Raw genomic sequence first — 27985 nt, 5'->3', positions numbered from 1 at the left:
GGGATAAGAGTATTGTGGATATTACAGTTACTGTTGGTAGGAAAGTTGTTTTGTCAAATCAAATTGTCATTTTACTTTTATTTATAGAGGGAAATATAGTTAGTGCTGTAGAATACGTGAGTCGTATGTAGAAGTACAGATTGAGTAACGCTGTGATAGCTATTAGTGTGGGTAAAATAATATTGTTTTTTTTTGTTTTTTCTTGAATGAGTATTCAGGCATAAGTCCTGATAGTGGAGGAAGACCTCCTATTGATAATAGGGTGATGAGAATGAGGGTTGTAATAATGGGTATTTTATTTTGTGTGTGGTAGTGTGGTGGTGACTGAGCTGTAAATGAATAGTATGAATATGGGAAGTGTTATTACGATATATATTAGTAGGTTAAGGATTGTTATAGTTGGGTTTTACAATATAATGGCTGTTATTCACCCTATGTGAGCAATTGATGAATAAGCTGTAGTTTTTCATTGTTGGGTTTGGTTTAGTTCACCTCATCCTCCGATTATAATAGATGGTATGGATATGGATAATATTAGGTTTAGGCTGATGGATGGTGAGATTTGGTATCATACTGACAAGGGTGCAAGTTTTTGTCATGTTAATAAGATTAAGCATGCTGTTAATGAGATGCCTTGTGTAACTTCAGGTACTCAGAAGTGGAATGGAGATAGTCCTAGTTTTATGGTTTGGGCTATTGCTATTACTATAGATGCTGTTGGATTAAAGATTTTTGTAATAGTTCCTTGGCTGGAGTATAATAGGTTAGTGATAACGGCTATTATAAGTAATATGGATTCGGTAGCTGTGTTAGAAACTATTTAGTGGATGCTTCTATAGCTCATGAGGTAAACTTTTTTATTGTAATGGGAATAATGGCTAGTATATTTATTTCAAAACCGATTCAAATAAGTAGTCAGTGGGAGCTGGTTATTACAATGATGGTCCCCGAGATGATGGAGTTTAATAATACGAGAAGGATATAAACCAACATTTTCGGGGCATGGGCCCAATAACTTATTTAACTGACCTTACTATATATTATGGTGTAATGTAGTAGCACGAAGAATTTTGAATTCTTAAGCATAGGTTCAGTTCCTATGATTCTAGAAATAAGAGCATTTAAACCTCTATAGCTTACTCTATCACAGTAACTCTTTTATCAGACATATTTCTTATGTTTGTGGAGGAATGCCTGATGTTATAATAGGTAGTGAGACATGTCATATGCATATGGCTAGTGTTAGTAGTCAGAAGTTTTTTCAAAGTAGATGTATTAGCTGATCGTATCAGAGTCGAGAGTAGGATGCTTGAATTCATAGGAAAGAAATTGTTAGTAATAGTGTTTTGATGATAAGGTTGATTTTGTATAGTTCTGGTATGTAGGGGTTATGGAACGCTCTTAGAAATAGGATTGTTGAGAAAATGTTTATTATGATAATGTTGGCGTATTCTGCTAAGAAGAATATGACAGATGGGCCTGCTGCATATTCTGTGTTGAAGCCTGATACAGGTTCAGGTTCTCCCTCTGTTAGGTCAAAGGGAGCTCGGTTAGTTTCTGCTCGAGTGGAAATAAATCATATTATAGCTAAGGGTCATGATGGGAAAATTTTTCATAAATGCTCTTGTGTTGTGATGGAGGTTGAGAGGGTAAAAGACCTGTTTCTTAAGAGGACTGATAAAAGAATAATTGCTAGTGTTACTTCATATGAAATTGTTTGTGCTACTGCTTGTAGGGCTTCAATTAATGTGTATTTTGAGTTGGAAGCTGATCCGGATCATAAAATGGAGTATACAGCTAGCCTTGATGTAGCTAGCATAAATAATACTCCTAGACTTATATTAATAAGTGGGTAGGGGAATTCATATGTTTAGGGCTAGGGTTAGGGCTAGGGTTGGTGCAATGATAAATACGGAAATGGAGGAGGTAGCTGGTCGTAGTGGTTCTTTAGTGAATAATTAGACTGCCTCAGTAATGGGCTGTAATAGGCCACATGGTCCTACGATATTTGGCCCTTTTTGAAGTTGCATATAACCCAAAATTTTTCGTTCAATTAGTGTTAGGAATGCTACGGCTAGAAGAATGGGGATAACAAGTATTAAGATATTAATTATAAACATTTTGTTAAGGGAGGGGATTTGAACCTCTGGTTATAAAGGTTTAAGTTTTATGCAATTACTGGGCTCTGCCCCACCTTAACAAACCCTGGTCTTGAGTAATATATTATATGTATTAATTAAATTAAGATTATACCATTAATTGGTTTTAAGGCACTTTTTAAAGTGGGCCTTATTTCTCTTGTCCTTTCATACTGGGAGAACTATATAGTAGATAGAAACCGGTCTGAACTCAGATCATGTAGGACTTTAATCACTGAACAAACAAACCTTTAATAGCGGTTACAGCATTGGGGTGTCCTGATCCAACATCGAGGTCATAAACCGTATTGTTGATATGAACTCTAGAGTAGGATTGAGCTGTTATCCCTAGGGTAACTTGTTGATCAATTTTTTGGATCAATTAGTGATGATATGTTTTGACTGGTAAGTCTAGACTTAATCACTCAGAGCCTTTTTTGTGTTCCAAGGTCACCCCAACCAAAATTGTCACCCCATGTAAAATTTTGTTATCCCTTGGTGGTTTAATTAGGGTTTTTTTGCTTAATTAATTAAAGCTCCATAGGGCCTTCTCGTCTTATTTTGTTATTCCCACCTCTTCACGGTAAGGTCAACTTCACTGATTGAAAGTAAGAGACGGTAAAACCCTCGTGTGGCCATTCGTACAAGTCCTTATTTAGAGAACAAATGATTATGCTACCTTTGCATGGTCAGGATACTGCGGCCATTTAACAGTTGTCACTGGCCAGGCAGTGCCTGTAATACTAGTTATGCTAGAGGTGATGTTTTTGGTAAACGGACAGGGTTTGCGTTTGCCAAGTTCTTTTTACTTTTAATCTTTCCTTGAGTGCCTGCCTGTGTTGGATTAACAGTGTTTAATAAATAATTTAATGTTGAGTTGTATTATTTACTTTTAATCTTTCCTTGAGTGCCTGCCTGTGTTGGATTAACAGTGTTTAATAAATAATGTTGAGTTGTATTTATTTACTGTTAATTATCAGTATATTATTAGTTACTGATGTAAATTTATGCAAGGAGAAATACTTCTTGTTGCTCATAATAACATTATTGCCTCTGTCGGTCAATAGATTAGTCTAGTACAAATCTAGGAGTCGATTTGCTTGTTATTGGTATTAAAGTTATTGTTGAGCTTGAACACTTTCTTAATTGGTGGCTGCTTTTAAGCCAACTATGGTGTTGTTTGTTTTTACTCTCTAGATAAGATTGTATCCATTTCTAAAAAGCTGTACCTATTTAGATAACATTGTAAAATACATTAAAATTTATAATTATTTTGGTAATTTTTAAAGTTGAACTGAAATTCTTTTCCTGGACAACCAGCTATCACCAGGCTAGTTAGGGTTGTCACCTCTACTTATAAATCTTCTATTTTGCTACATAGATGAGTTTGTTCTAATAAACTGTTCATAAGTAGCTCGTCTGGTTTCGCCATACTTAACTTAAGTTCTCGGTTAGATGTTCTCTAGTTAAATCATTATGCGAAAGTTACAAGGGGTAAACTTTGCTTTTTGTTACTTTTAATGCTTTTTTCATCATTCCCTTAGAGTACCTTCTGTATAGCGCCAGAGGATATTTTAAATTTCTATCGCCTATACTTTAAATGTTGAGTGAATGTTTTATTTAGTCTGCTTATATTAGTAGATATGGGGAGAGGTGTTGGGCTAGATTTCATTCAGAGTATTCATAAATTATGAAATCTAGGTGTAAACTAGGTGCTTTATTTAAGCTACGCTTTGATTTATCCAAGCTCACTTTCCAGTATGCTTGTTACGACTTGTCTCCTCTTGTATGATTAGTATTTGCTAATAGATTATAGGAAGTTATTATAATACTTGACGAGGGTGATGGGCAGTGTGTGCGTGCTTCATGGCCTTGTTCAATTAAGCACTCTATTCTTAATTTACTACTAAATCCTCCTTTGGTTTTCATAATTCATGCGTGAGAAATATATTCTTGAAATAGAAAATGTAGCCCATTTCTTCCCATCCTATAGGTTACACCTTGACCTAACGTTTTTATGTATGATAATTACGCTTACTTTTATTCTTTTTTAATGTTTGCTGAAGATGGTGGTAATATAGACTGAATTAGCAAGGGTTGGTGAGGTTTATCGGGGTTTATCGATTATAAAACAGCCTCCTCTGGAAGGGTGGGAAGCACAGCCCAGTCCTCTGAGTTTTAAGCTGTTGCTAGTAGAACTCTGGCAAATAATTTTGTTCTTGTAGTTATTTGGGTTTAGGGCTAAGCATAGTGGGGTATCTAATCCCATTTTGGGTCTTAGCTGTCCTGTAGTCAGGAAATACTAAAGTCACCTACGTAGTCTATTTTAGTTATGGCTTTTTACAGCTTAGTTAAAATTTAACTTCATTTTATATCACTCTTTAACACACTTTACACCGAGTTTCCATTAATTGGGGTTAATTATATGACCACGGTGGCTGGCAGAAAATTTACCAACCCTAGTTCATACAACTTAGTCGAACTTTGGTTTGCGGCTTAATTTTTTCTCACTGCTGTTTCCCACGGGGTGTGGTTAAGCAGGGCGTGACGGGCCGCCCATGTGAGTGTGCTGATGCCTGCTCCGTTTCGTCTTAATGGTTTAGAGGGCATTCTCACTGGGGCACAGATGCTTACATGGGAATTTTATTAAAAATTTATAGAAAGGCTGGGACCACACCTATGTGTTTACGGACTTGGTAAACTCATCTGGGCATTTTCAGTGCCTTGCTTTAGGTTTTAAGCTACACTAACAAGCTGTTTTTACATAGTGAAGTAATATGTATGTGGTTGGTTTATGTCGGATTTCGTGTTAAAATTTTGATAGGAGTGGTCTGTATAAATGGTAAATATCTAAGTAGTTGATTGGTGGTATGATTGGGGTTTATTTTCTAGGTCTATCTAATTCTGAGCATTCAGTTCATGTTTATCGAGTATAGACAGCTAAGTCCCATGTATTTATAGGTTTTAGCCTTGTTTTGGGGGTTTGGCAAGGCATTATAGGCATGTAGAGCATGGGATTTAGTGGGGGGTAAAGAGGGTTTGTTAAACAGGTCATTCATCTGTTTACTGCATGTGTGTGTGTACGTACGTGTACGTGTGTGCATGTGTGTCCGTAATTTCCTTATGGCCTGTAACCACTGATTGAATAACACCTTATGGTTGATGATGTTGGTAAATAATATTCAATTAAAGTCCAGCTACAATTTATTTGACTGTGTTAAGGCCTCAGATGGCCATAGCTGAGTCACAGCATCCCTTTAAAAATTAAAAATTAGCAAATGCATGAAATCACAGTTATGTGTAAGCGTGGCCTGATTAGTCGTTGGTCCGACGAGATGTCTTATTTAAGAGGAAAGAGTGGGCTCTTTCAGGTGAGATGGCCCTGAAGTGAGAACCACTTGTCTGATAAAGTTCATTAGTAGAAACCGCCACAAGTTACGGGCCTGGAGCGAGAAGAGGGACACCCCAAGCGGGTTGACGGTTTCACGCAGCCTGCTGGTTACACTTGTGATCTACTGGATATGGTACACACGTTGACTAGAATTGATTTGACTTAATGTGCTATGTACTGTCAGTAAGATAATGTACATGCTTATAAGCGTGGGGTAAATAATTAATGTACGATTGTACATATAATGTACTGTGTACTGTCAGTAAGATAATGTACATGCTTGTAAGCATGGGGTAAATAATGCACATTATACATATAATGCATTATGTACGATATGGTAATAGGTACATAGTAATGTGGTAGTGCATATATGCACGAAGTACATAGTAGTTTGTGGTAAAAAGAGGTTATTTTAATACTGACATGGTACTTAATAATCTTGTAAATGTCCCGTAACAAAGTTTCAGGGAATGGTTTAAGTGGAATTTCAGTTTTGGGTGCTGATGGTGGATCTGGAGCCTCTTCCTTGAGTCTTAGGGAGAGAATGTTATTCTCCTTTTCTGGTTTACAAGACCAGGGTAATAGATATACTACAAACACTCTTCATTTCAGGAGATTATTTTCAGTGATGCTAGTTACTGACATTAGTACCCAAATTAAAAAGAAATATAAAATAGATGCTAGTTGTCCGATAGTAATGAAGGGGTATTCCACGGGTTGTCCTCCAATTCATGGTAGTGTTAATAGGTCTGCTACTAGTACTCAAAATAGGTATCGGCTGAGAGACCGAAATGTTATGCTTTAGAGGTCAAAATGTTATGCTTCGTTGTCTAGATGTACGGAGCATTGGGATGAGTGGTAGAATTAAGACTGAAAAGATTAGGGCCAGTACTCCTCCTAGTTTATTGGGGATTGATCGCAGGACTGCATATGCAAATAGGAAGTACCAGTCTGGCTTGATATGGGTGGTGTTTTGAGAGGGTTTGCTGGGGTGTAGTTATCAGGGTCTCTTAATAAATCGGGTGAAAATACCACTAACATTATTAGTACTAGAAGTAGTGATGAGGCACCTAGATGTCTTGGATTGTATCGTAGGGGTGAAATGGAATTTTGTTACGTCAGATGAGATTCCTGTGGGGCTATTAGATCCTGTTGCGTGAAGGAATAGTAAGGGGACAGCTGTTAGTGCTGTAATAATGAATGGGAGAATAAAATGGAAAGCAAAGAAGCGTGTAAGAGTTGCTTTATCTACTGAAGAGCCACCTCAGATTCATTTGACAAGGCTTGTGCCGATATATGGAATTGCTGAGAGGAGATTAGTAATAACTGTTGCCCCTCAGAGTATTTGTTCTCAAGGTAAGACATAGCCTATAAATACTGTGGCCATGACTGTAAATAGTAAGATGATTCCAGTGTTTCATGTTTCTAAAAAAGTATAGGATCCATAATAGAAGCCTCGTCCTATGTGAATAAATAGGCAAATAAAAAATATGGATGCTTCATTTGCATGTAGGTATCGGATAACTCACCCATAGTTTACATCTCGGCAGATGTGTGTTACTGATGAGAAAGCGTTATTATGTCTGATGTGTAATGTGTTGCTAGGAATAAGCCCGTCAAGATTTGTAATACTAAACAAATGGAACCGAGATCTCATCATGATGAAATGTTTGATGGGGCTGGAAGATCAATAAATGCACTGTTAATAATTTTTATTAATGGGTGTGATTTTCGGATGTTGGTCATTAGTGTTCTTATAGTTGAATAACAAGGATGATTTTTCACGTCATTGGCCATGTAAGAATAATGATAACATACACTGTATTTATTTTAAGTACTATTTTTTGTAATTAGTTTGGTGGGGTTTTCTTCAAAACCTTTGCCTATTTATGGTGGACTTGGGTTGATTGTGGGTGGTGGTGTTGGTTGGTTGTGGGATTGTGTTGAATTTTGGTGGCTCATTTTTGGGTTTAATAGTATTTTTGATTTATTTAGGGGGGATGTTGGTAGTGTTTGGTTATACGACAGCTACAGCTACTGAGCAGTATCCTGAGGTTTGAGTTTCTAAGAAGACTGTTTTAGGTATATTTCTTTCAGGGTTGATAATATAATTTTCAATGGTATTTTATGTTTTAAAAGATGAGGAAGTGGAGATTGTATTTCAAGTTTAACAGGCTAGAGGATTGAGTGACTTATAATACAGGTGATTCTGGATTTTTTAGTGAAGAGGCTATAGGAATTGTGGCGTTGTATAGTTATGGTGCTTGATTAGTAACTGTCACTGGTTGGTCATTGCCTATTGGTGGTGTAGTTATTATAGAGGTTACTCACGGTAATTAAATAGAACTATGCTTAGGGTGAGGGTAAAGAGGAAGGAGAGAAAATATAGTTTGATTAGGCCTTTTTGGTCTGATACTAGTGTAGAAAATGTTATTTGAATGAGGGAGGTAGTTTTTTGGTAAAATACTTCCTAGTTAGATTAAATCTAGGAGGGACGATGCTGATATGCTTCTTCCCATATCTAGAGTTAGTTACACTATAACAATCATTGATCTCATGTAACTATATATCATCATTTCATCAGAGGCTCAGTCACACATTTGGTAATGCAAGAAACAACAATTTTGTAAAACAGGCAATATAAAAAATAATATAGCTAGCAGTATTAGTAAGGTCATATGTAAAAATTTAAGTCAAGAACTTCCATTAGGTGCAGCCCAGTATATCCCAGTTCATCTGACTTAGTCTGTTGTATACCAGTTCTTATCTTGAAGGGACATTATATATTGGCATTGTCCACAAGGCACCCAGCCCAATTTCCTAGTGTTACTAGGCTGGTTATCCCTAGTACAGTTTAATTTCCCCAACATAAGGGAGCCTTTAAATTTAAATGACCATAGCCTGGTGTTAACCTTCCGGTTGCAGATCATGGAGCATCTGATCTTAATCCAAAGATAGATTACTGAGTTAAGCTTCAGAAACAAATTTAGAGTGTCCTTTTAATAATTCAATTAAACTTTGCAACAATATAACATAACAGCAAGGAACTATCTGAGAAGTGAGTCTTAGTGAATACAGACCTCAATAAACAGAATTAGAATTTGATATCCCCTGAAATGTCTCTTTCTCCCTAAAATTACCCTCATTTTTATCAGATATCTCCAAATCAAGATTAATTTGTCTGCAAATTAAGTTTGATAAAAGGCCTCCCAAGGCCAGGAAAGCCACGCCAAGGGCCTGTCACAGATTTTGCCTTATAGATTTAGGTGAATCCCTCCCTTTTTGAGGTCCGCAAAATAACCTGAGATTCCTGCACCTGTTAGGAGGTGGCTTTACTAATTTATCTTATACAGCTGCTGGGAACCTAAGAGTTTGCAATCTCTGGAGGGATCAGGTAGAAAGAAAAGAGAAGTGTTTCAATTCTGCTTACAAAGGTACAATTTACCAAATTGCTACAAGTCATAATTAGTTTGAGGGGGTTTCTTTATAGCTGGAAAACACAGATTAAAAGCTAGTAATGTTTCAGACAGAAACCATAAAAATTATAACCACGTTCATCAGTTTACTCAATCCTATGTAACTAATCCTTTTTGTTAACAGTTTCCATTAGACTGTTAAAAATATCTTACCTGGGATTTCCCCTGCGGTCCAGTGGTTCAGACGCCAAGGGTTCCATCCCTGGTCAGGGAACTAAGATCCCACATGCCTCGCAGTGCAGCCAAAAATAAAATAAAATAAATAAATAAATACACAAACAAATAAATAAATAAAAGACATAAATAAAATAGCTACTCAAAAGGAAAAAGTCTTACCTAGTTTAGTAGTATGATTTAAAAGTTATCAGAAACCTTACTTGTCTAAAGCCCTTTCTGTGAATCTTCTTGAAGATGAAGCAGTTTTGCAAAGCATCAGTTTAACTGCCTGTGAATGACGAAAAGTCTTAAAAAGGCAAGGTTAACAAAGAAGCTTAACCAAGTTTCTGTCACATACAACATTTTAAGATAACTAATATTATAACAATACCAGGACATATCCAAATTTCAGAAACTTTATATAATTTCTAGAATGTGTATATTAATACTGTTTATCCATCCAGTATATTCTAAGTAGGTTTATCACTAGTGTGATAATGCTCTCCATGTAATTTAACATACCAAATACTACTAGTTAAATATTTCTCTCTGAAATGCCTCAGAGACCCTCTAAAGTGTCCCCAGGTTAGCTGGAGGTCAAAAGAACTTTAATTAAAATTTGGTATTTGGGAAGTTTGTCAAAAGGTCTCAAAACACTTGGTCAAACAAGATCATAGGTCATTGTGAGATAATGCTTATTCCTTAACCAAAGTTACAAGAGATCTCAAAAGCAAATACAGATCACTTAAAGGCACGGAAACTCACACAATCTGTTATCAAAAGCAGCATTCCAAGGAAACTTTGTCCTCTTACTAAAGAGAGAAAACCAGATCCAGTCTTGTACCAGCCTGCTTTTAATAACAAAATTCACTTAATTAACTGTACTCTATACCTAGCCAATCCTGACCATCCACAAACCCTCCATCACTTTCTGTATCCATATTAGTCTGCCCCCCATTCTCTTCTCCACTGAGAAACAACCAGCTCTAAGACAGACTCACTTTCTTTTCCTTTAATAAAACGCAATTCCATTCTCATACCTTCTTCACTGCAAATACACATCCTACTTTCCTGCTGTACACTGGAATGCTTCCTTTATTATTTCTATTAGCTTTAATTACATGTTTAAACTAGAGCCCTCAACTCTTAAAAACCTTAATTTCTAGTGAAAAGTAAGAGGTAAGCAATTGTGAACTTTTTTTTTTTTGGTTGCATCGGGTCTTAGTTGCAGCAGGCGGGCTCCTTACTTGTGGCATGTGAACTCTTAGTTGCAGCATGCATGTGGGATCTAGTTCCCTGATCAGGGATCGAACCCGGGCCCCCTGCATTGGGAACGTGGCATCCTAACCACTGCACCACCAGGGAAGTCCCAGCAGTTATGAACTTTTACATTAGCATTCTGTAGATTGGTAAACATAAATACTAATGAAAATTTCTAAAAACATTTGCTTTCTTATAGAGAACATCTCAGGGTGGCACCAAACATGTTCATTAGTAGTCCTAAATACATTTAGTTTCTCTGTTGAGTAATTGATGTCACAGTATCTTATTTTATTTGGGAACCACCTAGCTATTCAATAACTTCCATCACTTAATTTAGAACAACTCTAAATTTCAAGTATATTTCCAAGTATCTGGAGAGATTATTCTCACGTAGACATTCCTAAAATATAATTATTCCTAAAAAGTTCACCCAAAAGCTCTGATCTCACTTGTATTTTAATTCACTTAAAAAATTTCATCACACCAAGTTATGTTCCTTGCTGACAAAGTTACAACAGATATAATAAGATCTTATTTGACTTCTATTAAACCTAGGTACAATAAAGGTATTATACTTAATGTGGATGACAAAGACATGTCTATTTAAATTAACAAACTTAAACTAAGTTTAATACCAGATATTAATTTAATACTGAATATTTCCCAGTTTACATGAACCTGAAATTAATTCTGACCAGTTACCTTCTGTATTTTTGAAAATTTATATAAGCACTAAATTTCCCTTAAGCCAATTAAATAGAGCTCATTAAAAAATTAGGTCTGGTAATAACATCCAAAGGTAAGGACATATATATAACGCACACAGATATACAGACAAACACAACCAGAGATCTCAAAGCTTCATTTTCTAAACTTAGTTAGTTATGAATCAGGTATTATAAAACTCACTAGTTTATAAATAATGGTTGGAATAAGTAAAATTTAGAAAGCTTTCCTTCCACATTGTTTTTTTTCCCCTCGATCTCAGGAATTAGAGATGATCTAGATCAGATAAGTGATCCTGAGAGCCCTGGTCTCAAGGCACAGGGCGAGAAAAGCAAGTCCTCTCAGAAGGAGTTGTTCCCTCAGGGTCAGAATTCTGAAAAGACGTTTTATCAAGCTTCCCTTTTCTAACTGTATATGCAAAAAGAACCAGTTTGGAATTTTCAAGAGTTTCACCTAAACCAGTTTTCTCTGGAGTCTGAAGAATATTCTGGCCACCCAGTGTTATAATAGAATATCATCTTTTTCTTAGTCATAGGCTCACAGCTAAAATCTTTCCAGTCAGACAGAATTCTCCCAAGAGGGCTCTGCAGTGGAACAGAACCAGAGTTTCCCATTTCATAAGGCAGAATGGCCATCACAAATCACAGCACAGGACACAGAGTACGAAACACACACAGGCACCGCTGTCCTAATCAGACACCCCCTTAAATACAAGGTTGCAGTCTCTCAGAAAACCTCCTAGAGACAGAGCACTTCAGCTCCAAGTACTGCCGAACAGAGTAAATGGAACTATCTCAGGTCTTCAGAGATTTCAAAGGGAGGAAAGGAGGGCAGTTTGAAAGAAGAGGGGAAGGACGGGGCGGGGGGGGGGGGGGCGGACAAAAGGGGTGGCCTTACGGACATCTCCTGCCAGGTGTTACGGGACTTTTCTCTGGGCTTCCAGGAAGGGAGGACAGGAACTCGGCCCTACCAGAAACTAGATACCAGATAATTCAAGTTCTCTGCCCACCGGAGGTGATCAGGCTCTGGCGCTCAGATAACTGAAGCCCTTCCACCAGACTCCTGCATCCAGAAGAAAGGAGGGTGGGATAGGAGGGGTTGAGAAGAGGAAGGGGAGAGGGAAGGGAAGGGCAAAGACATCAGCGACGTCTCTTGTTCCTTACCTGGGCGGGGCACTCTGGCCCGTCATCTGCGTCAGGAGGAGATCAGAGACAAGAGGGTCCCAGTGGTGGCCTCTGGGTCTGGTCCGTCGGTAGGTGAGCTGGTACCTGAGCAGTCAGGATGTCAGTCGTGGTAAAGAAGAGATTCCACCGGAGTCGCCAGCTGTTGCAGGAAGGGAGACCCCTTCCAGGGCCCGAGAGTGGGCTCTCGAGTTCTTAGGGAACCATTAACCAAAACCGCTCGCCTTGGCCAGGCGCGATGATAGCCTCTTGCCTGAGGTGTCTCACAACAGGAGGTCCTGAAAAAGAACATGGTGCTGCTGGTGAAAACTAACCGGGAGGATTTGGGAGGGGCCAAAAGAGGGCAGAGACGACCAGCCTCCCAGAATCCTTTGCGCTGGGATCCATCTTGGCTGAGAGACGCGCACGCCACCAGGAAGGACCCTGAGTCAGACCATGGGCCAAGCAAGATGCTTGGCCAGAGACAACCTGGAAACTAACCCCATCACCATAAAACCTGAGACTGTGAGCCACGTGGCAAAGCAGTTCTCCTGGGTTCCCTTACCCTCCTGCTGTCTGCCCGGGCGCCCCTTCCCAATAAAGTCTTTTGCTTTGTCAGCACGTGTGCCTCCTCGGACAGTTCATTTCCGAGCATTAGAGAAGAGCCCACTCTCGGGCCCTGGAAGGGGTTCCCCTTCCTGCAACAGTGGGAGGTTGGATGGAAGGGGGCCTTGACCTGGATCACGGCCTGTGTGTGAAGGGTGGGCTGCAGTAGGTTTGGGATATGCCCATAGGACATCAGGTCCCACAGTCCAGTTGGCAGGAGTGGAGTCAGGGGAAGGGGCAAAGCTGAAGCCCCTTGGCATGGAGCTGATATCGAAAGCCCTGGTGCTGGGTGAGCCCACCTCGGGGAAGGAGGACAGAGTCGAGGACTTGGGTCCAGGCACTAGACTACAGGCCAGGAAGAGGAGGAGGAAGTGCCCAGGAGAGAGGAGGCTGGCCCACCTGCCACGCCTGGACTTGCTCCTCTGCCTCATCGTCTTCTGACCCTCAGGGGATGGAGCCACGGCCCATCTGGAAACAGGTGGGTTCATCCGGAGCCAGCCTGGGGTCCCCCACCCGGACATCCAGTTCCACTTCCTCCCTTCCCAGGTGATCGACCATGGGCGGGTCCCCCCACAGCAGGAGGCTTACCAGGTGAGCAGGTCGTCTCCCCACTGCAGCAGGGCCTCCGGGGTGGGCGGCCCAGAAGGCGGTGCCCTGCTCTCCAGCTGCCCGGAGTGTCTGAGGGGAGGGAAGGGGGGTGGGGAGCCAGAGGTAGAGTGAAGCAGACTGCGTGGTGCACAGCAAGGCCACACCCGCACCCAGCTCGGGGCAGCTGCACCGGGTCCTGAGTACTAAAAATGGACAATGAAGCCGGCTCTGCCCAGGGACCGCCAGCCCCTGAACATGAGGCATCAGGTATAAAGCCAGGAAGCAGGAGAGAGGGACTGAGGTGGTTTTGATGCCTTTTGTGTGTGTTGGGGGTGGGGCTGGTAAGATGCAGGTAGATTTTAAAATGTATCTGCTCTTAATTGACTCTGGGTGTTGAGTCCCAGGGACCACAGGAAACCCGGGGCCTCTCTAAATGACTAAGCTGGGGGGTTAACAGGGGTCACCGCCTCTCTGGGCTCTTCCAGGTGCATGTGGGGACCATGCGGGGCACGAGCGTGGGCTGGCTCAAACTGAGAAGTGCCAACCCCCATGACCACCCTGTGATCCAACCCAACTACTTGTCAACAGGTAATTCAGCCACCTTTGTCCCTCCCAGACCTGGGCTTGTTGGGTCGTTGATGGATTGACTGCATGAATGAATGCCTTTATGGGGTTCATATTTGTCCCTGAATCTCACCCCTGGACCCCATTTTTGAGACACAAGTCACATTCTGTCCCCCCGCCACCCCATTATCCTGGGCTGTAGACGTGCACGTGTTGCTATGTAGTGCCCTCGGTCACTTGAAGTAACCCTGACACACCATTTTGCACAGTAGGCAGGATTTGCAGCTTCCAGAACAATCTACCAAGAGACACAAGGAGATCTGGCTGTGTATAGATAGCTCACAGAACCTTTTTCTTACTGTTCCTGTGAGTATCTTATAAAAGCAAATTACACTCCTGGGCCTGCCTCTTTATGCACAGCAAAACTGCACAGTCCCCACTGGGCAGGTTTTGCCCAATAATACTCACGCTGTGGCAGAGGCAGGACGTGTAGTCTTATCTCTATTTTATAGATAAGAAAATTCAGATCTCCGATTTAAATGTAGGGCCTCCGGGGCAAGCTGTGTCCGTCTAGGATGCTGTCTGTTTGGGCTTCGTGGGACTCTGCTTGGTTGCACTGTAACTGCTGATGGGTAGGTGACAGGCAACCTGGTGGCTTGGACCTCCATGTCCCTGAACCGTGTCCCCATGGGCAGCTTCCTGAGCCTCTCCCAGTGGCGAATCTTCCAGCGAGGCCAGCACGGTAAGAGGAGGCATGTAACCTGTTTCTTCTCCTTGACAGAAACTGACATCGATGACTTCCGTCGGTGTGTGAGGCTGACCAGAGAAATTTTTGCACAGAAAGCTCTGGCACCGTTCCGGGGGAAGGAGCTCCAGCCAGGAAGCCACGTCCAGTCGGATAAGGAGATAGACGCCTTTGTGCGGGCAAAGGCAGACAGCGCCTACCACCCATCGTGCACCTGCAAGATGGGCCAGCCCTCCGACCCCATGGCAGTGGTGGACCCGCAGACCAGGGTCCTCGGGGTGGAAAACCTCAGGGTGGTCGACGCCTCCATCATGCCCAGTGTGGTCAGTGGCAACCTAAACGCCCCCACCATCATGATCGCAGAGAAGGCAGCCGACATCATCAAGGGGCGGCCAGCTCTCTGGGACGAGGCTGTCCCTGTCTACAAGCCCAGGACCTTGGCCACCCAGCGCTGAGGCTGTCCCTGAGTAAGAAGGCTCAGCACAGTCCTTGGCGCCAAATGTGCTTTCCTGGATCTCTCTAGAATGTTACAATTTGATGGCCAAGAATTGGATAATTTAAGAAATGAAACCAGGATTGGTCAGTGAATCGGGTTCTTTCTTCCCAGCATGTCCCTGGGGGCCCTCTGGGGAAGGCCGGCATTCTGGCTGGGGCCCCTCCTCCCTGCCTCCTGGTAGGACAGCAAAGTGGACGGGAGGCCGGTGGAGAATGGGTAACTCTGGCCAGGTCCTTGTCTTGTGTTCCGCGGTGCTCTCCAACCCCGGGTCCTGCTGTGTTCCTGGGTCCTGATAGGACTTGAGGAAAGTGGTTCTCTCCCAGGCTCCCTCTGGAGGCAAGCCCGTCCAAGAGCAGGGTGCTTGCACAGAGGCCGGGGCATCCTCCCTCTCAGGCTGAAAGCTGCAGCGGAGGCCGAGGGTCCCACAGGAGTTAGGGAGCGTGGAGCTCAGCTGGGATGTGTGCACAAGCCTCCAGTGTCCAGAGGGAAAGCTGCCTGCTGGGAGAAACAGGGTTCTCCTTTCTCTGCCGCTTCCTGATTTCACTCCCAGAGTGAGGCAGGAACTGATGCTCAGTTGGGTACCTCTGAGGGGCTTGCAGCCCACCTCGCTGATGCTCTGGTTCTTATTAACACCATCAGCCCGATGAGAGGAATTCTGGGACTTTTTCCAGGACTCAGGAGTCTACAGGGCCTTTTCACTACCATAGGTTTCAGGGTTTAGCATTTTTAAAGATTTTCCTGTTGCCAGGAAACCTAGAAACCCAGAGCAAACCTGCATCCCTGGCCCGCTCCATGCAAAGCCTCCCTCTCAGCCTAGGGAGATGGAGGGCTCAGCAGTGGCCACGGCCGGCTCATTCACATTCTCCAGACGTCCACGGCAACAGACCAGGCGGGAGCCAGACTGACGGAAAAAGCAGTCAAGTAAAACTATGATCCTGATCCTGTAAAAAAAAAAAAAAAAACGCAGTTGAGTGAAAGAAAAATAAATTGGCAAAGATTTGAGTTTGCGAGGCGGGGGTGGGGGCGGGGGAAACAGATACAAAGTAACATTTAAGACAGCTCTCTGATCTTTAAACTTCTTATAATTCAATAATGCAATCCCGTAACTTATCTTTGAACTGAGACTGTCATTATCCAGCCTGTCTCTACAAGGTAATGAAAACTTGAATGCATTTTGGGTTGGTTTTTCTGACGATATCCAAAAGCCACTGTCTATGGCGAGAAAGAATGGAAGTGCTATATGGAAACCTGTCGTGCTGGACCCAGAATCAGGAGGGGAGGAAAATGGAGCGTTCCTGGCTTCACCCTGGATCACAGTGGATTGAGGTGCCTTGGAGGCCCAACAGCTGCAACTTAACGTTTCTGAGAAAGATTTCCAGAAGGGTGGAAAGAAGAAAGCCATCACACCATCCTTCCTTTAAAATTCCTTAAGCAAACCTTGTTTCATCTTACCTGTATCTTGCTTTATTTTCGGTTCCAACGGAGGGTCAAGAAAGAAAATTCTACATCTGCCAAGAGATGTCTTTCTCCTAGAGAGGTCCCCACCTGCCCACAGGCCTCCTCTGGGTCTTGAAGCTGCCTGCGGGGGCGAAGGAACAGTAGGAGTGCAGGTGCCAGCCCCCTGCTCTGAGGGCCACGAAGTGACACGTCAGGTGTGCGGGGGGTCCCAGGCCTGAGTGTGACTGCGCTGACCTCCTCTGGCGCCAGTATGGCAGGTGAGATGGCCATTCAGTTCGGTCACCTCTGTGTACTGTGGTGCCCTCGGCCTCTGAGACAGTGGCTGATGCGCTAGTGTGCGTGTGTCAATGGGCAAAGCGAAGTGTGTAAGGGGAACCTGTACGGTGGATGGCACCCAGGCCCCTCTCCCGCCCTTGCTACGGGGCCTCCTTCCATGCGATCACATGACACTGCCCCCCCCCCCCCCCACGTTTCAAAGGAGGAGAGCGTGAGTGTCGCGTATATCCAGGACCCAACAGAAAACTGCTATTGGAGTTCAGACCCAGGACAGAATATTCTGATCTGAGGTGGTTCCTCCCTCGAACCCTGACAGCTGAGTGCTGTGGCCACGTGGGCAGGGTGGAGCCAGTGGCCCGTGTCCTAACCTGAAGGGTCCACCACCACGAAGAAAGCTCCGACCTCAGAAAGAGAGGACTGTTGGCCAAGGAAGCCAGAGAGGGGAGGAAAGTGCAAACTGGAATTGGGGAGGATGAGCCATAGTCTGGCAGCCCGAGGGGCATGGAGACCGGCCAGCGCTCAGCCTCCTGAAGAACCAGGAAGACGTCGTTTAAGTCCCTTAGCAAAAAGCCTGCAGTACTCCCCAAAAGGAAAAACGTACATTTCCAAAAATGGTTGAAAAAGCCTAACAGAAAGCTGCAAATGTGCCTAGTGGTCAGAACACTGACCCCTCCGAAGAAGCCAGTGTTTAAGCTGCTGCATCAGGGTTCTTCCTGGTAGAGTAAGAGCCAGAGCACACAGCTAGAGGAGCAGCCTGCCCGCAGGTGACCAGGAAAGGGCAGGTCCCGGAGGTGGGACTCTGGCGCCTTAACGTCCGGCCTCGTGCGGCCCTTGTGCAGGCCGCAGGAGCCACTTCCACAGATTCAAATAGAGTCTTCTCTCCAGCCAAACTGTGTTCCTCCGCCCAAAGGTCATTTCAGATTTCCACAGCACGACTTACCATCAGATCAAATGCCTAGGTGCCTTTCTCTTAAAACCCAGAAAAAACACACACCCTTCTCCGCTGGCCCCGTCTTGAGACCCAGCCTCCCATCGCATCTCCTGCCACTGTCCCCACAGGGCGCCCTCCCAGCCATTCTGGCTCTCGTTCTCTGGTTAGAAGCAAGGGCCCCAGGCCTGCTCCTCTTCCTCGCCTGCCCCCCTAGGTCCCCAGTAGGGAAGGAATATCATTTTAGAGAAGTAAAAACTTTTTTTCAACAAATGAAGGCCATAGCTGGAGTCTGTCTTTGAGTCGGGGAGGCTAGTAAAGGAGTTAGAACTCTGTGTGTGATGCTAACCAGTTTTCAGGACAAACTGACCACCCAGCCGAACAGTAAAAACCTTTGCAGGAAAATAGGCAATGGGCAAAGACACTTAGGGCTGCAAAACATAAACACCACAGAATAAACTGCTCTGGTTTCTCTCACAAGCGTGGCATCAGCCGTAAAGTGAGTTCATCAGGCAGGTTAAGCCCATCCTGCACTGGAGAAGCTTCTGGGGCCTTCACAACCCACCCTTCCCAGCCACTGGCTGATTCTGAAACATCTCAGAATCAGGCTGGGAGGTGCTGCGTGGCCCGGTCGTCTGGATGGAAATCACAGAGACCATTTTAACGAGGTTCTTGCTGCCATTTCTGTTTCGTGATATTATGGAAAACACAAGATGAAAGAAACTAAATGTACTATTCCTGGGGACACAACAACATGACTTTTTTTAGGGAGTGGGAGGGGAACTAAAAAGGAGAGACATTTAATCTTAAAAGATTCCTGAAAGAAAAAAACCATGCCCTACAACTTCAATTTTTTCTTCCAAAGAAAAATTTAATGTTAGATGAGCAGTCGAAGCAGGCTTAATGCAGACAGATATTAGGAGTGGTGCAGCCTGTAAAAATGCCAGTTAAGTGCCGACCAGAAAAGATCACCGACTATACCAGAAAACTCAGTCCTGTCACGGCAGTTTTGGACTGATGACGGTAAGCCAAGCCACACGGTAAGAAAGACCAACGCCCGGTGGAGAGACACAGAGTCTGAGATGACGGTGATAGTGGGTTAGCCCTTCAGGAGAAACAGTGCTCTCTCTCTGCAGCTGGACTTAAGCTGCCATCGGCGTGAGGATAAGGAAAAAGGAGAAGGCGCCAAGAGGATAAGAAAAACATCTACATAATTACAGAAGTGCCCTCACAGAGCACCTGCCCCTCCCGAAGCTCTCACTGGCGAACACCAGCTCTTTGCGAGGAGGGCTCCCAAGTACAATAAAATTATTAACACAGCTTTATTCTGAAGATCATTTTGCATTTTAATAAAAAAGGATTTACGTCAGGAAATAGTCATTTACAAACCTTGAAGTGTTTTTGCCTGGATCTGGAGTAAGAATGTCTTAAGAAGAGGTTTGTAAGGTCTTCATAACAAAGTGTTATTTACAAAAACAAAAAACAAAAAAAAAACATTAACAGGTTATGTAATACTTTAAAACTTTGAACCAAAAATCGCTACCAGTCTTTTTGACTGCAGGGAATCCCTGCCAAGGTAACTTGACAAAGTCGGCATAATTCTGTGAACAGAAAAGGAAGCCTTGATGGGTCTAATGATCCAAAAGTGGGTTTTCATCGAGAAGTACAATTGGAGTGTGAGTGCGTTCTAATGAAAACTTCAGCCCTCATTCAGTTGCATATAAAAGCCCTCAAAGAGAACACACAGTACAGCAATGTTTTGTAAAAAGGCAACAATACGATTTGTACAGAGCCCGACGTCTAGTCCTATAGATCATCCTTTGCCCCCTCTGTCCCCAGCACTCCTTATTTCTTTCCTAAGACAAGCAGCCTTACCAGTCCCCAGGGGACAACAGCAGAAGGACTTCATTCACCTGTGCGATTATTTCTGCGCCGGAAATGTCCTGTGGGGGCAGCTGAGAAAACCACAACTATGAATGCCACCGGGTCAGAGTAACCAGCTCGACCTAGGCTGCAGTGTGCTCATCGGAGAGTTACTAAAGCAAAACAAAAGACGGCTGCAACCCATGGTGGATCAGAAGGTGCAACATCAAATCATAGAACCCCTGCCCCGAAAGAGACTGCAAATAGTCATCTGGTACCTCTTGTGTAAAGACAGATTTATAGTGACTCAAAATAGTTTAGAAAAATCTCTGTAGTGCCAAGTTCTTTTGAACTTAAAATTTTACCCCCAGAAGATTTCCACTGGATAGATGAGAATTGGCTCTATTTCTTCTACTTCTGTATAGCCCGAGTAAAAATACTAATAGTTTCTAGATTTGAGTGGGGAACTACAATTATTAGGACCCATGGATATTGCTGCATTTCAAATACGGTACAATAATTACAAAATATAGACCATCTCTTTACAAATACAAATTATAGTATATTACAAGTCATATACAGTAAATCTAGAATTTTTAAACAAACGAGCGTATCTAAGTTTACCTGGTTGCGAGTGCATTATTATTCCAGTTTACAGTTGCCCTTTGCCTGACAGTCAGAAACCAACCGTCAGAGTGATGCTCTCTCCTGTAAACTGGCGTCACGTCACAGAAAACCCCGTTTACAGGGTCCCGTTCCCCTCTCAGGATGACGGCTGGTAGGTAGGTCCTGACTTACACACTGTATTTCAGAAGAGCCGAACAGGAATCAGGAAGCAGTGTGTTTTGGGGGGAAAAGGTTTAAAAATGGATACGCTGGGCCCAGTGAACGTCTGATATGCTAGACCGATGGCTGAGGTAATGACATAGGTAAGGTGATCGTTATCACCTTTAAACCTTCCCCTCATGCCCGCGGGTGGCGGGCCAGCGCTCTGGACAAGCGGGCAGGGCTTGTCCGCCCTCCTCGCTGGTCCTCTCCAGGAGGGCTGGACCTGCCCTTGCCCACAGCTGGGGCTGAGCGTGTGGGTGCGGCTGTCCCCTACCAGATTTATGGCTTCCTTGAGGCATGACATCACTTGTACAAAAGTCTAAATTGAATAGGGACTCCACACTGGTGCCTACATTTTCCTAACTACGAGGCACTTTTCCCCTGGCCCTCCGGCGCCCCACCTGAGGCCAGAGCCAGTCGGCCGCTCCCTGGGGGCTACAGGGTGGTGATGCAAATCATTTCATCCGCCAGGTCCTCCTCATCCCTCCCGGGGTCTGGCTCCTCGTCGCTATAGCCGGGCCCGAAGTCCTGGAGCTCGTAGTCCTGCCGGCGTGAGACGGGCCCCACGTCCCCATTGGCCCGGGGATGCACGTTCCCGTTCAGCAGGTTGCTGGCTGCACTCTCCATCTCGTCGATGGTTAGGTCACAGGCATCAGCGATTTCGTGTTTTGTCGCTGACACGAATTTTGGGTCCCTCGCATACCGTCCTAAGCCTTCGGATATCAGAACCTGTACAGGAAAGAGGATCAGTGGCACAAATGCAAAAGGACAGAAAAAGCACCTCAAGCAGTGACTGTATGATGTGCTCTGGGGACTCAGCCAATCATGTCTGCTAGCCCCCATACGTGGTAACTAAGAGGGAAAGTGAACGGCTTTGAAGATCTGAAGGACCTCAAACACTGCACGTGGCCCAACAAGAGTGCAACCCACCGGGGACAGATACTTCAGTATAAGCTAGTCGTATCTGCAGGAACAGCACACACAATCCTAGGTACAGCTAGCTGATGAAACGCGGCAGGGGTGCTGTTTTTATATTCATGCTTTAAGTACCATCCTGGCTGCTAAGAAGTGGGCGGTGTCCAGGTTCAGAAGCCAGGCATCTGGGCTCCGGAGCCCACCTGCCCTCAGAACCACCACCCGTTCCTGTTGCGCGCGGTTCTCCCCAGTTCCACTCTCCCGTGCAGACTCCGCGGCCACACTCACCGCCTCCACCAAGCTGTCTGCGCTCCTCTGCTTGTCGCTGTTTTTGTTGTGGAAGCTGCTGGGGACGGTCAGGCTGGCTGGTGTGAACGTCCGATAGGAGACGCCGGGCTCGTCCGTGTACCACGAGCTGCGGTGCAGGGATGGTAGGCTGCCGTTGACCTGGTCCGGGGCCTCCGACCGCTCGACCTGGATCAGTGGGGTGTAGCATGGCGTCCAGTCCCTGTACGACGGGGTCGCTGGCGGGGTGGCCCACGACCTGGTGGAGTGGCTCGGCGAGTACTTCTGGGCTTTACTGGAATCTAGGCCGGCGACTGCCATGATCTGAGGAGAAAGAGGAAGTGGGGAGACCAGAGGTCCTCAGAGGTTCCGGCCTCGGGCCCCCTCAAAACAGACCAGGCTGGGGCTTCCCGGGTGGCGCAGTGGTTGAGAGTCCGCCTGCTGACGCAGGGGACGCGGGTTCGTGCCCCGGTCCGGGAAGATCCCACATGCCGCGGAGCGGCTGGGCCCGTGAGCCATGGCCGCTGAGCCTGCACGTCCGGAGCCTGTGCTCCGCAACGGGAGAGGCCACAACAGCGAGAGGCCCGCGTACCGCAAAAACAAAACAACAACAACAACAAAAAAAAACAGACCAGGCTGGAGGCGCTGTTTTACAGGGGCTTCAGAAGGACACAGCACACTGAGTAATTCAATGAATTGGCCGTAAAAACTTGGCTTTCTAGCAGACCATGTTTTCTTTTCCCCCAAACGCATAATATATTTCCTGTGACTCTTCCCAGGTAGGAATCAGTTGTTGGTGAAATTGCTTAGAAGCATGAAGAAACAGGGAAGACGCACAAGCTGTGGGGTATGAACATGCCACCCGGTTCACTCCGGGTTTGAATAGGGAGGTGCATTCAGGGCAAGCTGACTGCGCCCAGCGCTCGTAGGGAAACAGGCTGGTTCTCTTTAGGGCAACTCATCCCGCGGCCAGCACTCTGCTCAGAAGCACCAGGTAGGCACAAGCCTGCTTCTTCCACCTCCAGAGACGCCATGGCAGGTCTGCCCTGGCACCCACTCTGCAGAGGGGGACGGTGAGGCCGGGTTTATGAACAGCACAGGCCTGTGGCCAAGTCGGAAGCCAGGACCGCCTGGGGGAGGCAGGGCGGGGCAGCAGGGGACAGGGCACGGTCACGCACAAGCCCACAAAGACCTCCATGCCTACTCGGTGTGTGGCATGTGACGGCCAGGGCCTTCTAGAGGTTTGTCCTCCGTCCACGACAAAGCAGCACACAAAACAACATAAAAAATGGAAGGCAGCAGACTTCGTTGGTGGTCCAGTGGTTAAGACTCTGCGTTCCAAACGCAGGGGGCCCGGGTTCGATCCCTGGTCAGGGAACTAGATCCCGCCTGCCGCAACTAAGATCCTGCATGCTGCAACTATGACCCAGCACAGCCAAATAAATAAATAATTTTTTCTTAAAAAGGAAGACAGAAAGGCAAAAGGTTCGCAGACCTGAACAGAAACTCTGAAATGGACGCTCAGGGTAAGAAGCATACCATACCGTGTGTGCTCCCACCTGACCCAGACACACACGGACACAAGAGGACAGCAGCTCTGATGTGCTCTTTTCAGGAAGACAAAGTACCATATCCTTGTCCTGGAGGCAAAGCCCCGCAGGCCCTCCAGGCCCTGGGCTCCCTCCTGTCCGGCCACCCTGACAGGCCGGTCTCCCTGGACTACACCCCCCTTGCAGGCAGGTCGGAGGCTCACACACCCTCGTGACCCCAGGGCCCGGCCCCCAGAGGGCTCCGTAAATGACGGGACAAGCTCTCAGAGCCAAGGGCAGCACCGATTGTTCAGGGTCAGTCAAGCGGCCGCCACTCCCTGCAGTGTGGCTTGTCCCAGGCCTTGCCTTCAGTGCCGAGGAAGGGTGTGTGCAGCTAGGCTGAGAGCCCGGCTCTGGAAGCTGGCAGCCTGGGACTCAAATGCCAGCTCGGCCACTCAGCTCCTGTGTGAGCTCAGGGATGTCACCTTCCCTCTGCGATGCTTGCTCGTCCGTAGGACAGGGTTCACAATAGTTTCTATTTGGCGAGGTGGTCACAGGACTGAACCAGAGTGTTTGTGAAGGGTCCCCCTTCCCTCCAGTGCTGGCAGCCAAGGGGGACAGGGTGCCCATCGGCCCTGGGGGCAGGGCCAGGTGTGCCGGCTCACCTGTTGCTGCATCAGGTGCAGAGGCAGGGCCGTGCGGTGGGGGAAGGCGGGGGATGGCGGGAACTCCTCCTGGCTGCTGTGCCGGCGCAGGCACTCGAAGTTGAAGGAGGATCTCCGGGGGGCTGAGAAGTTAAAGCACACCGTGCAGCTGTGAAACCGGCCGTCAGGGCCCCGGGGCTCTGGGGTCAGGGCAGCCCCCTGGACATTCAGCAGGGGGCCCAGGAGGAAGCAAGCAAGGCATCCAAGTAAAAGCATTGGGCACCAGGGCGGGGTGGGGGGGGGCGGTGTCTCAGAACTTTGGGAGGGAGGAAGAAGCAGCCCGACTAAGGGATGTTTTCAAAAGAGCAAGTCAATTTCTCCTCCCTGCCACACCTGTTCTCAGGGGGAGGAGCTAGAAGCAGCCAGAGGGTGGCTGTTCTGACCCTAGGCCCCGGTCCCTGCACGCGGTGGGGACACAGCATTCCGGGTCAAGTACACGACGTCATTCTAGAATCCCAGAGACGCTTGCTGACTGCCCCGTTTTCACCTTCCAGACATCCTGAGTGTCTCTGGGGGCTGGAGCATCCTGCTGGTGCTCCTGTGTTATGTTTACAATTCTGTTTGCTACCTGCCCTAATAGCTCAACCAGGTAATAAGCAGATCCTTTTGTGGGGAAAGGCCCAGCTTCCCTAGCCCTGAAGACAGAACAAACAAGAAAGGATACCTTGAACTTTAAAAAATGCAGTTGGCTGCCCTGTTAACAGCCACTTTGAATAGAGGCTTATAAACAGGTCGAGTGATGACAAGATGATCCAGAACTTGTGGCTTCACAGGGCACCAGGCCCGGGAGATCAGTCTGAATTCTGGGCCCCGAGCACCGGCCAGAGGCCTCCCCAGGACACCTCCCCTCAGGCGCTGCCGCCGTGGAGCTGCCTCGGCAGCCTTACTGGTGGCCTGCGAGGCAGCGCTGAGTCACCTCAACAGTCCTTTCTTGAACTCTGCTTTCTAAGCTCACGGGGCATTTCTTATGCCCCGGCAACACTCCACACTCCCCTAATTCCTGCACTGGAAAACTGCAGGGACCTGCCTGGGGAGGCCCCCGGCATCCTGGGACCGCACACGAAGCTGCAGAGCCCGTTCTCTGGGGGCCAGGCTCCAAAAGCGCACGGAGACCAGACCGAGCCCTTGCCGGCCACTGCCCACCAGGGAGGGACCAGACAGACAACGAGCCCTGTTTCGCGGGCCCGACGCACACCGTGGGGCCTGCTGGGCCTCCTCGTCCAGTTGCCGACATGGGACACGGGCACCTGCCATCCGCATCAGACAGCCTTCCCACCACGCGCCACGCGGGACCGAACTTAAGTGTTCTAAGAGGAGGACGGGCCTCCCTGGTCAGCACCACCTCTCGGACCCTCCTAGGGTCAGATGGTGGTGCCAGAGGATGGAGCCAGGAAAGGAAAACTACCACCGCTGTCATTCAGGCAGCGCCTTTCAGTTTTGAAAGTGGATCCTCTCTTTTGCTCTGCACCACCGTCTCTAATGGGGGAAGTAATCCCGTTGTGGCTGAGAACACAGGGGCTCCGTGCTCTCCCTGCCTGAGGTCTGAAGGGATGGGCAGCAAAGCAAATAAGATGCATTTAATTTATTCACCCTTAAAAATAAAGAGGGCAGCCACTCTTGCCCGCTCAGGGTCCTTGATTCACAGAGGCGGTGCCCACGAATGGTGATTATCATGGCCACCAAAGGGAGAAAGGGGGGGTCACAGGAGGGCAGTGGAACTCACAGGGCCAGGGGCCTCTGTCCAGCCTCGCCTGCATGTGCGTCACCTGGTACTGATGGACCCCTGAGCTGCTCTGTTTAGCAGCTTCCGTTTGGGGCTGTGAAATTAAATATTAACCACGGAAATGGGTCTGACTACACTTCCCAGCAGGGCTATGACAGCTGGAGGGAGACAGGACCTGGGTGCCACCCAACTGCACTTGTTGCTGTGCACTAGACGGCAGACTCAGAGCCGCTGTGTCTTGGTTAGTTTTGGTTACTGATTAGAGTCCTACCCCAAAGTACGCCTCATTCTTCAGAAACGCCAGAAGTGGACATTCTTTAACCAGCATCAAAATGTCCACGTGTCCAAAATCAAACTACCCAGCCAGGAACTGGCAGGGGCCACTGCTCTGTTTCCTTCCCCGGCTCAAGTTCCTCACTGGGGGTGACCCAGATCTCCTGGTGGCACCACTGATGCCATCCGCACACGAAAACCAGGTCAGGGAGCAGCCAGCCCCTGCCCCTTCTCTGCAGGACGGGATTCCTTGGCCCCAGGGTGAGGTGCCTACCCTAGAGGTCACCACCAAGGCCACAACCTACCATGAGCAGAGAGCACTGGCAGACCAAGGCAAAGGTGGGGGAGAGGAGGAAGGATGGATACCAAGAACCCCCAGGTGCTCCTCAGAGGCATAGGCCTTGGTAAGAGGCCTGGGCTCAAGTCCACTCTGTGCGTGGGCCCATCCTCCGCCCTCTAAGGGGTCACTGCCCCATCTAGGGAGTGGGCTTATCAACGCCATGGTGCATGTCTTGCCTACCTGTCAGGGCAGATCCCAAGCTCAAAGGCAGCGATGAGGCGCACAGAAAACCCCCCGTCAGGTGCTACATACCGTGCAACTGTGGGGCCTCACACTGTCTCTCTCTGTTCTCAGCAGGAAGCGCTTTAAGCCCTACCACGTGGCACACAGATGGGAAAGAAAGCCAACAGCATCTCCAACTAGGGGGCTGGTCTCGAGGACTGGAGGCCCCCAACATGGCAGGACCACGTCCGTCACCACCCCCGGGCTGGGGCAGGGGGAGAGGCACACTGTTCTCTGTGAGCCTTGCTCCCAAACAAAAAATCTGGCCTCACATGTTGGGGTGGGAGGGAGCAGGCGTCTCCTTGGAGACCTCCGGGAATCATAGCAAACAGGTGAGTCGTCATCCTCCGAGAAGCTTTGGGGGTGATGGTAGCCTCGAGGCTGCTCGAAGTCCAAGCTGCTGCCTGGGTATCGGGTATAGTAGCCACAGCTGTAGCTCTGCCTGGTGATCGAAAAGGCCAGAAGAGAGAGCAAGGGACACATGAGAGCCTAATTAACAAGCCCACGTCACAGTCCTCTCCCCACCGCCTTGGACACAGTAGAACAAGGCAGCCCTCAGCTCCATGGAAAATCCTAGTTGGAGGGCAAGGGCTGCCACAGGAAGGTTCAGGACGGCAGACCTGCGATGAGTGAGGTGCTGGTGTTTTCCCTCCCTGGGGCAGCCTCAGGCCCCGGTCAGATGTGGACCGCCGATGCCCTGCAAGCTTGACTATCACCTGCTCGCTTCTTCCCGAGGGTCTGCCCTCGGCCGGGTGCTGAGCGGGGCGCCTGGGACGTGAAGATGCATGAAGCGCGGTCAAGGAGCTTAGCAAATACCTCATGCACGTGGAATTCTAACGCAGGCTGGCGAAGGTGGGCGCGGGAAGAGAGGGGCTCAGGGTGGGGCTCCGTGGGTTCTCGGGGCAGGGGTGGGGGCGGCATTTCAATTCCAGTCAGAGGAGGAGCAGGCCCTTGAAGGGAAGGTGGGATTAGGCGAGCACAGGTGGGGAAAGGGCATCCAAGGGGTGGTCGTGGTGTGAGCAAAGGCCCTGAAGACGGAAAGTCAGAATGCAGCTGGCTCAGAACCAGTGGCTGCAAGTCAGGCATCCAGGGAGGCCTGCGGAAGGCCGTGGCGCAGAGCAGGGTGAGGGAGGCTCGGCTGCGGCTGGCCTGAAAGACGAGGCTGAGGTTTAACAACATCTCAGACACCAGAAGTGACCTCACCACAGAACCACGTCCACTTCAATGGGCCACCGGTCACAGTGGGATGCAGTTTACAGAGAAGAGGGTGGGAGGTGGCCTTTGTCCCCTTGCACTGCCTGCTACCTGTCCTAAAGCAAAGTGTCCACTTTA

The 27985-nt window shown here is 47.1% G+C and overlaps 2 protein-coding genes and 1 non-coding gene across 3 annotated transcripts in view; 2 read left to right on the top strand and 1 right to left on the bottom strand.

The window, feature by feature from the left end:
- CHDH (choline dehydrogenase) overlaps positions 1 to 27483 on the top strand; it is a 77311-nt gene extending 49828 nt beyond the window's left edge. Inside the window, exons 6-8 of the mRNA XM_022572860.3 lie at positions 13365 to 13507; positions 13990 to 14092; positions 14850 to 27483. Of these exons, the coding sequence (XP_022428568.2) occupies positions 13365 to 13507; positions 13990 to 14092; positions 14850 to 15268 (665 nt within the window). The 3' untranslated portion in view covers positions 15269 to 27483. The remainder of the gene's footprint in view (positions 1 to 13364; positions 13508 to 13989; positions 14093 to 14849) is intronic.
- Positions 172 to 27985, bottom strand: part of CACNA1D (calcium voltage-gated channel subunit alpha1 D) — a 126198-nt gene continuing 98384 nt past the window's right edge. Inside the window, exons 36-41 of the mRNA XM_089919883.1 lie at positions 26926 to 27095; positions 24057 to 24178; positions 21866 to 22186; positions 14537 to 21391; positions 12314 to 13594; positions 172 to 9450 (exon numbers count right to left, since the gene is read on the bottom strand). Of these exons, the coding sequence (XP_089776009.1) occupies positions 21098 to 21391; positions 21866 to 22186; positions 24057 to 24178; positions 26926 to 27095 (907 nt within the window). The 3' untranslated portion in view covers positions 172 to 9450; positions 12314 to 13594; positions 14537 to 21097. The remainder of the gene's footprint in view (positions 9451 to 12313; positions 13595 to 14536; positions 21392 to 21865; positions 22187 to 24056; positions 24179 to 26925; positions 27096 to 27985) is intronic.
- TRNAW-CCA (transfer RNA tryptophan (anticodon CCA)) lies at positions 23168 to 23240 on the top strand. Its single transcript has one exon. It is a non-coding gene; the product is annotated as a tRNA-Trp (tRNA).

Source organism: Delphinapterus leucas, chromosome 10 (assembly GCF_059928025.1).
Source record: "Delphinapterus leucas isolate spDelLeu-1000000601 "Yukka" chromosome 10, BTC_Dleu_Yukka2, whole genome shotgun sequence".
In the NCBI taxonomy this organism is placed as follows: Eukaryota; Metazoa; Chordata; class Mammalia; order Artiodactyla; family Monodontidae; genus Delphinapterus; species Delphinapterus leucas.
Note: the sequence above shows the minus strand (reverse complement) of the source record. Positions and strands in the feature narration are given on the sequence as shown.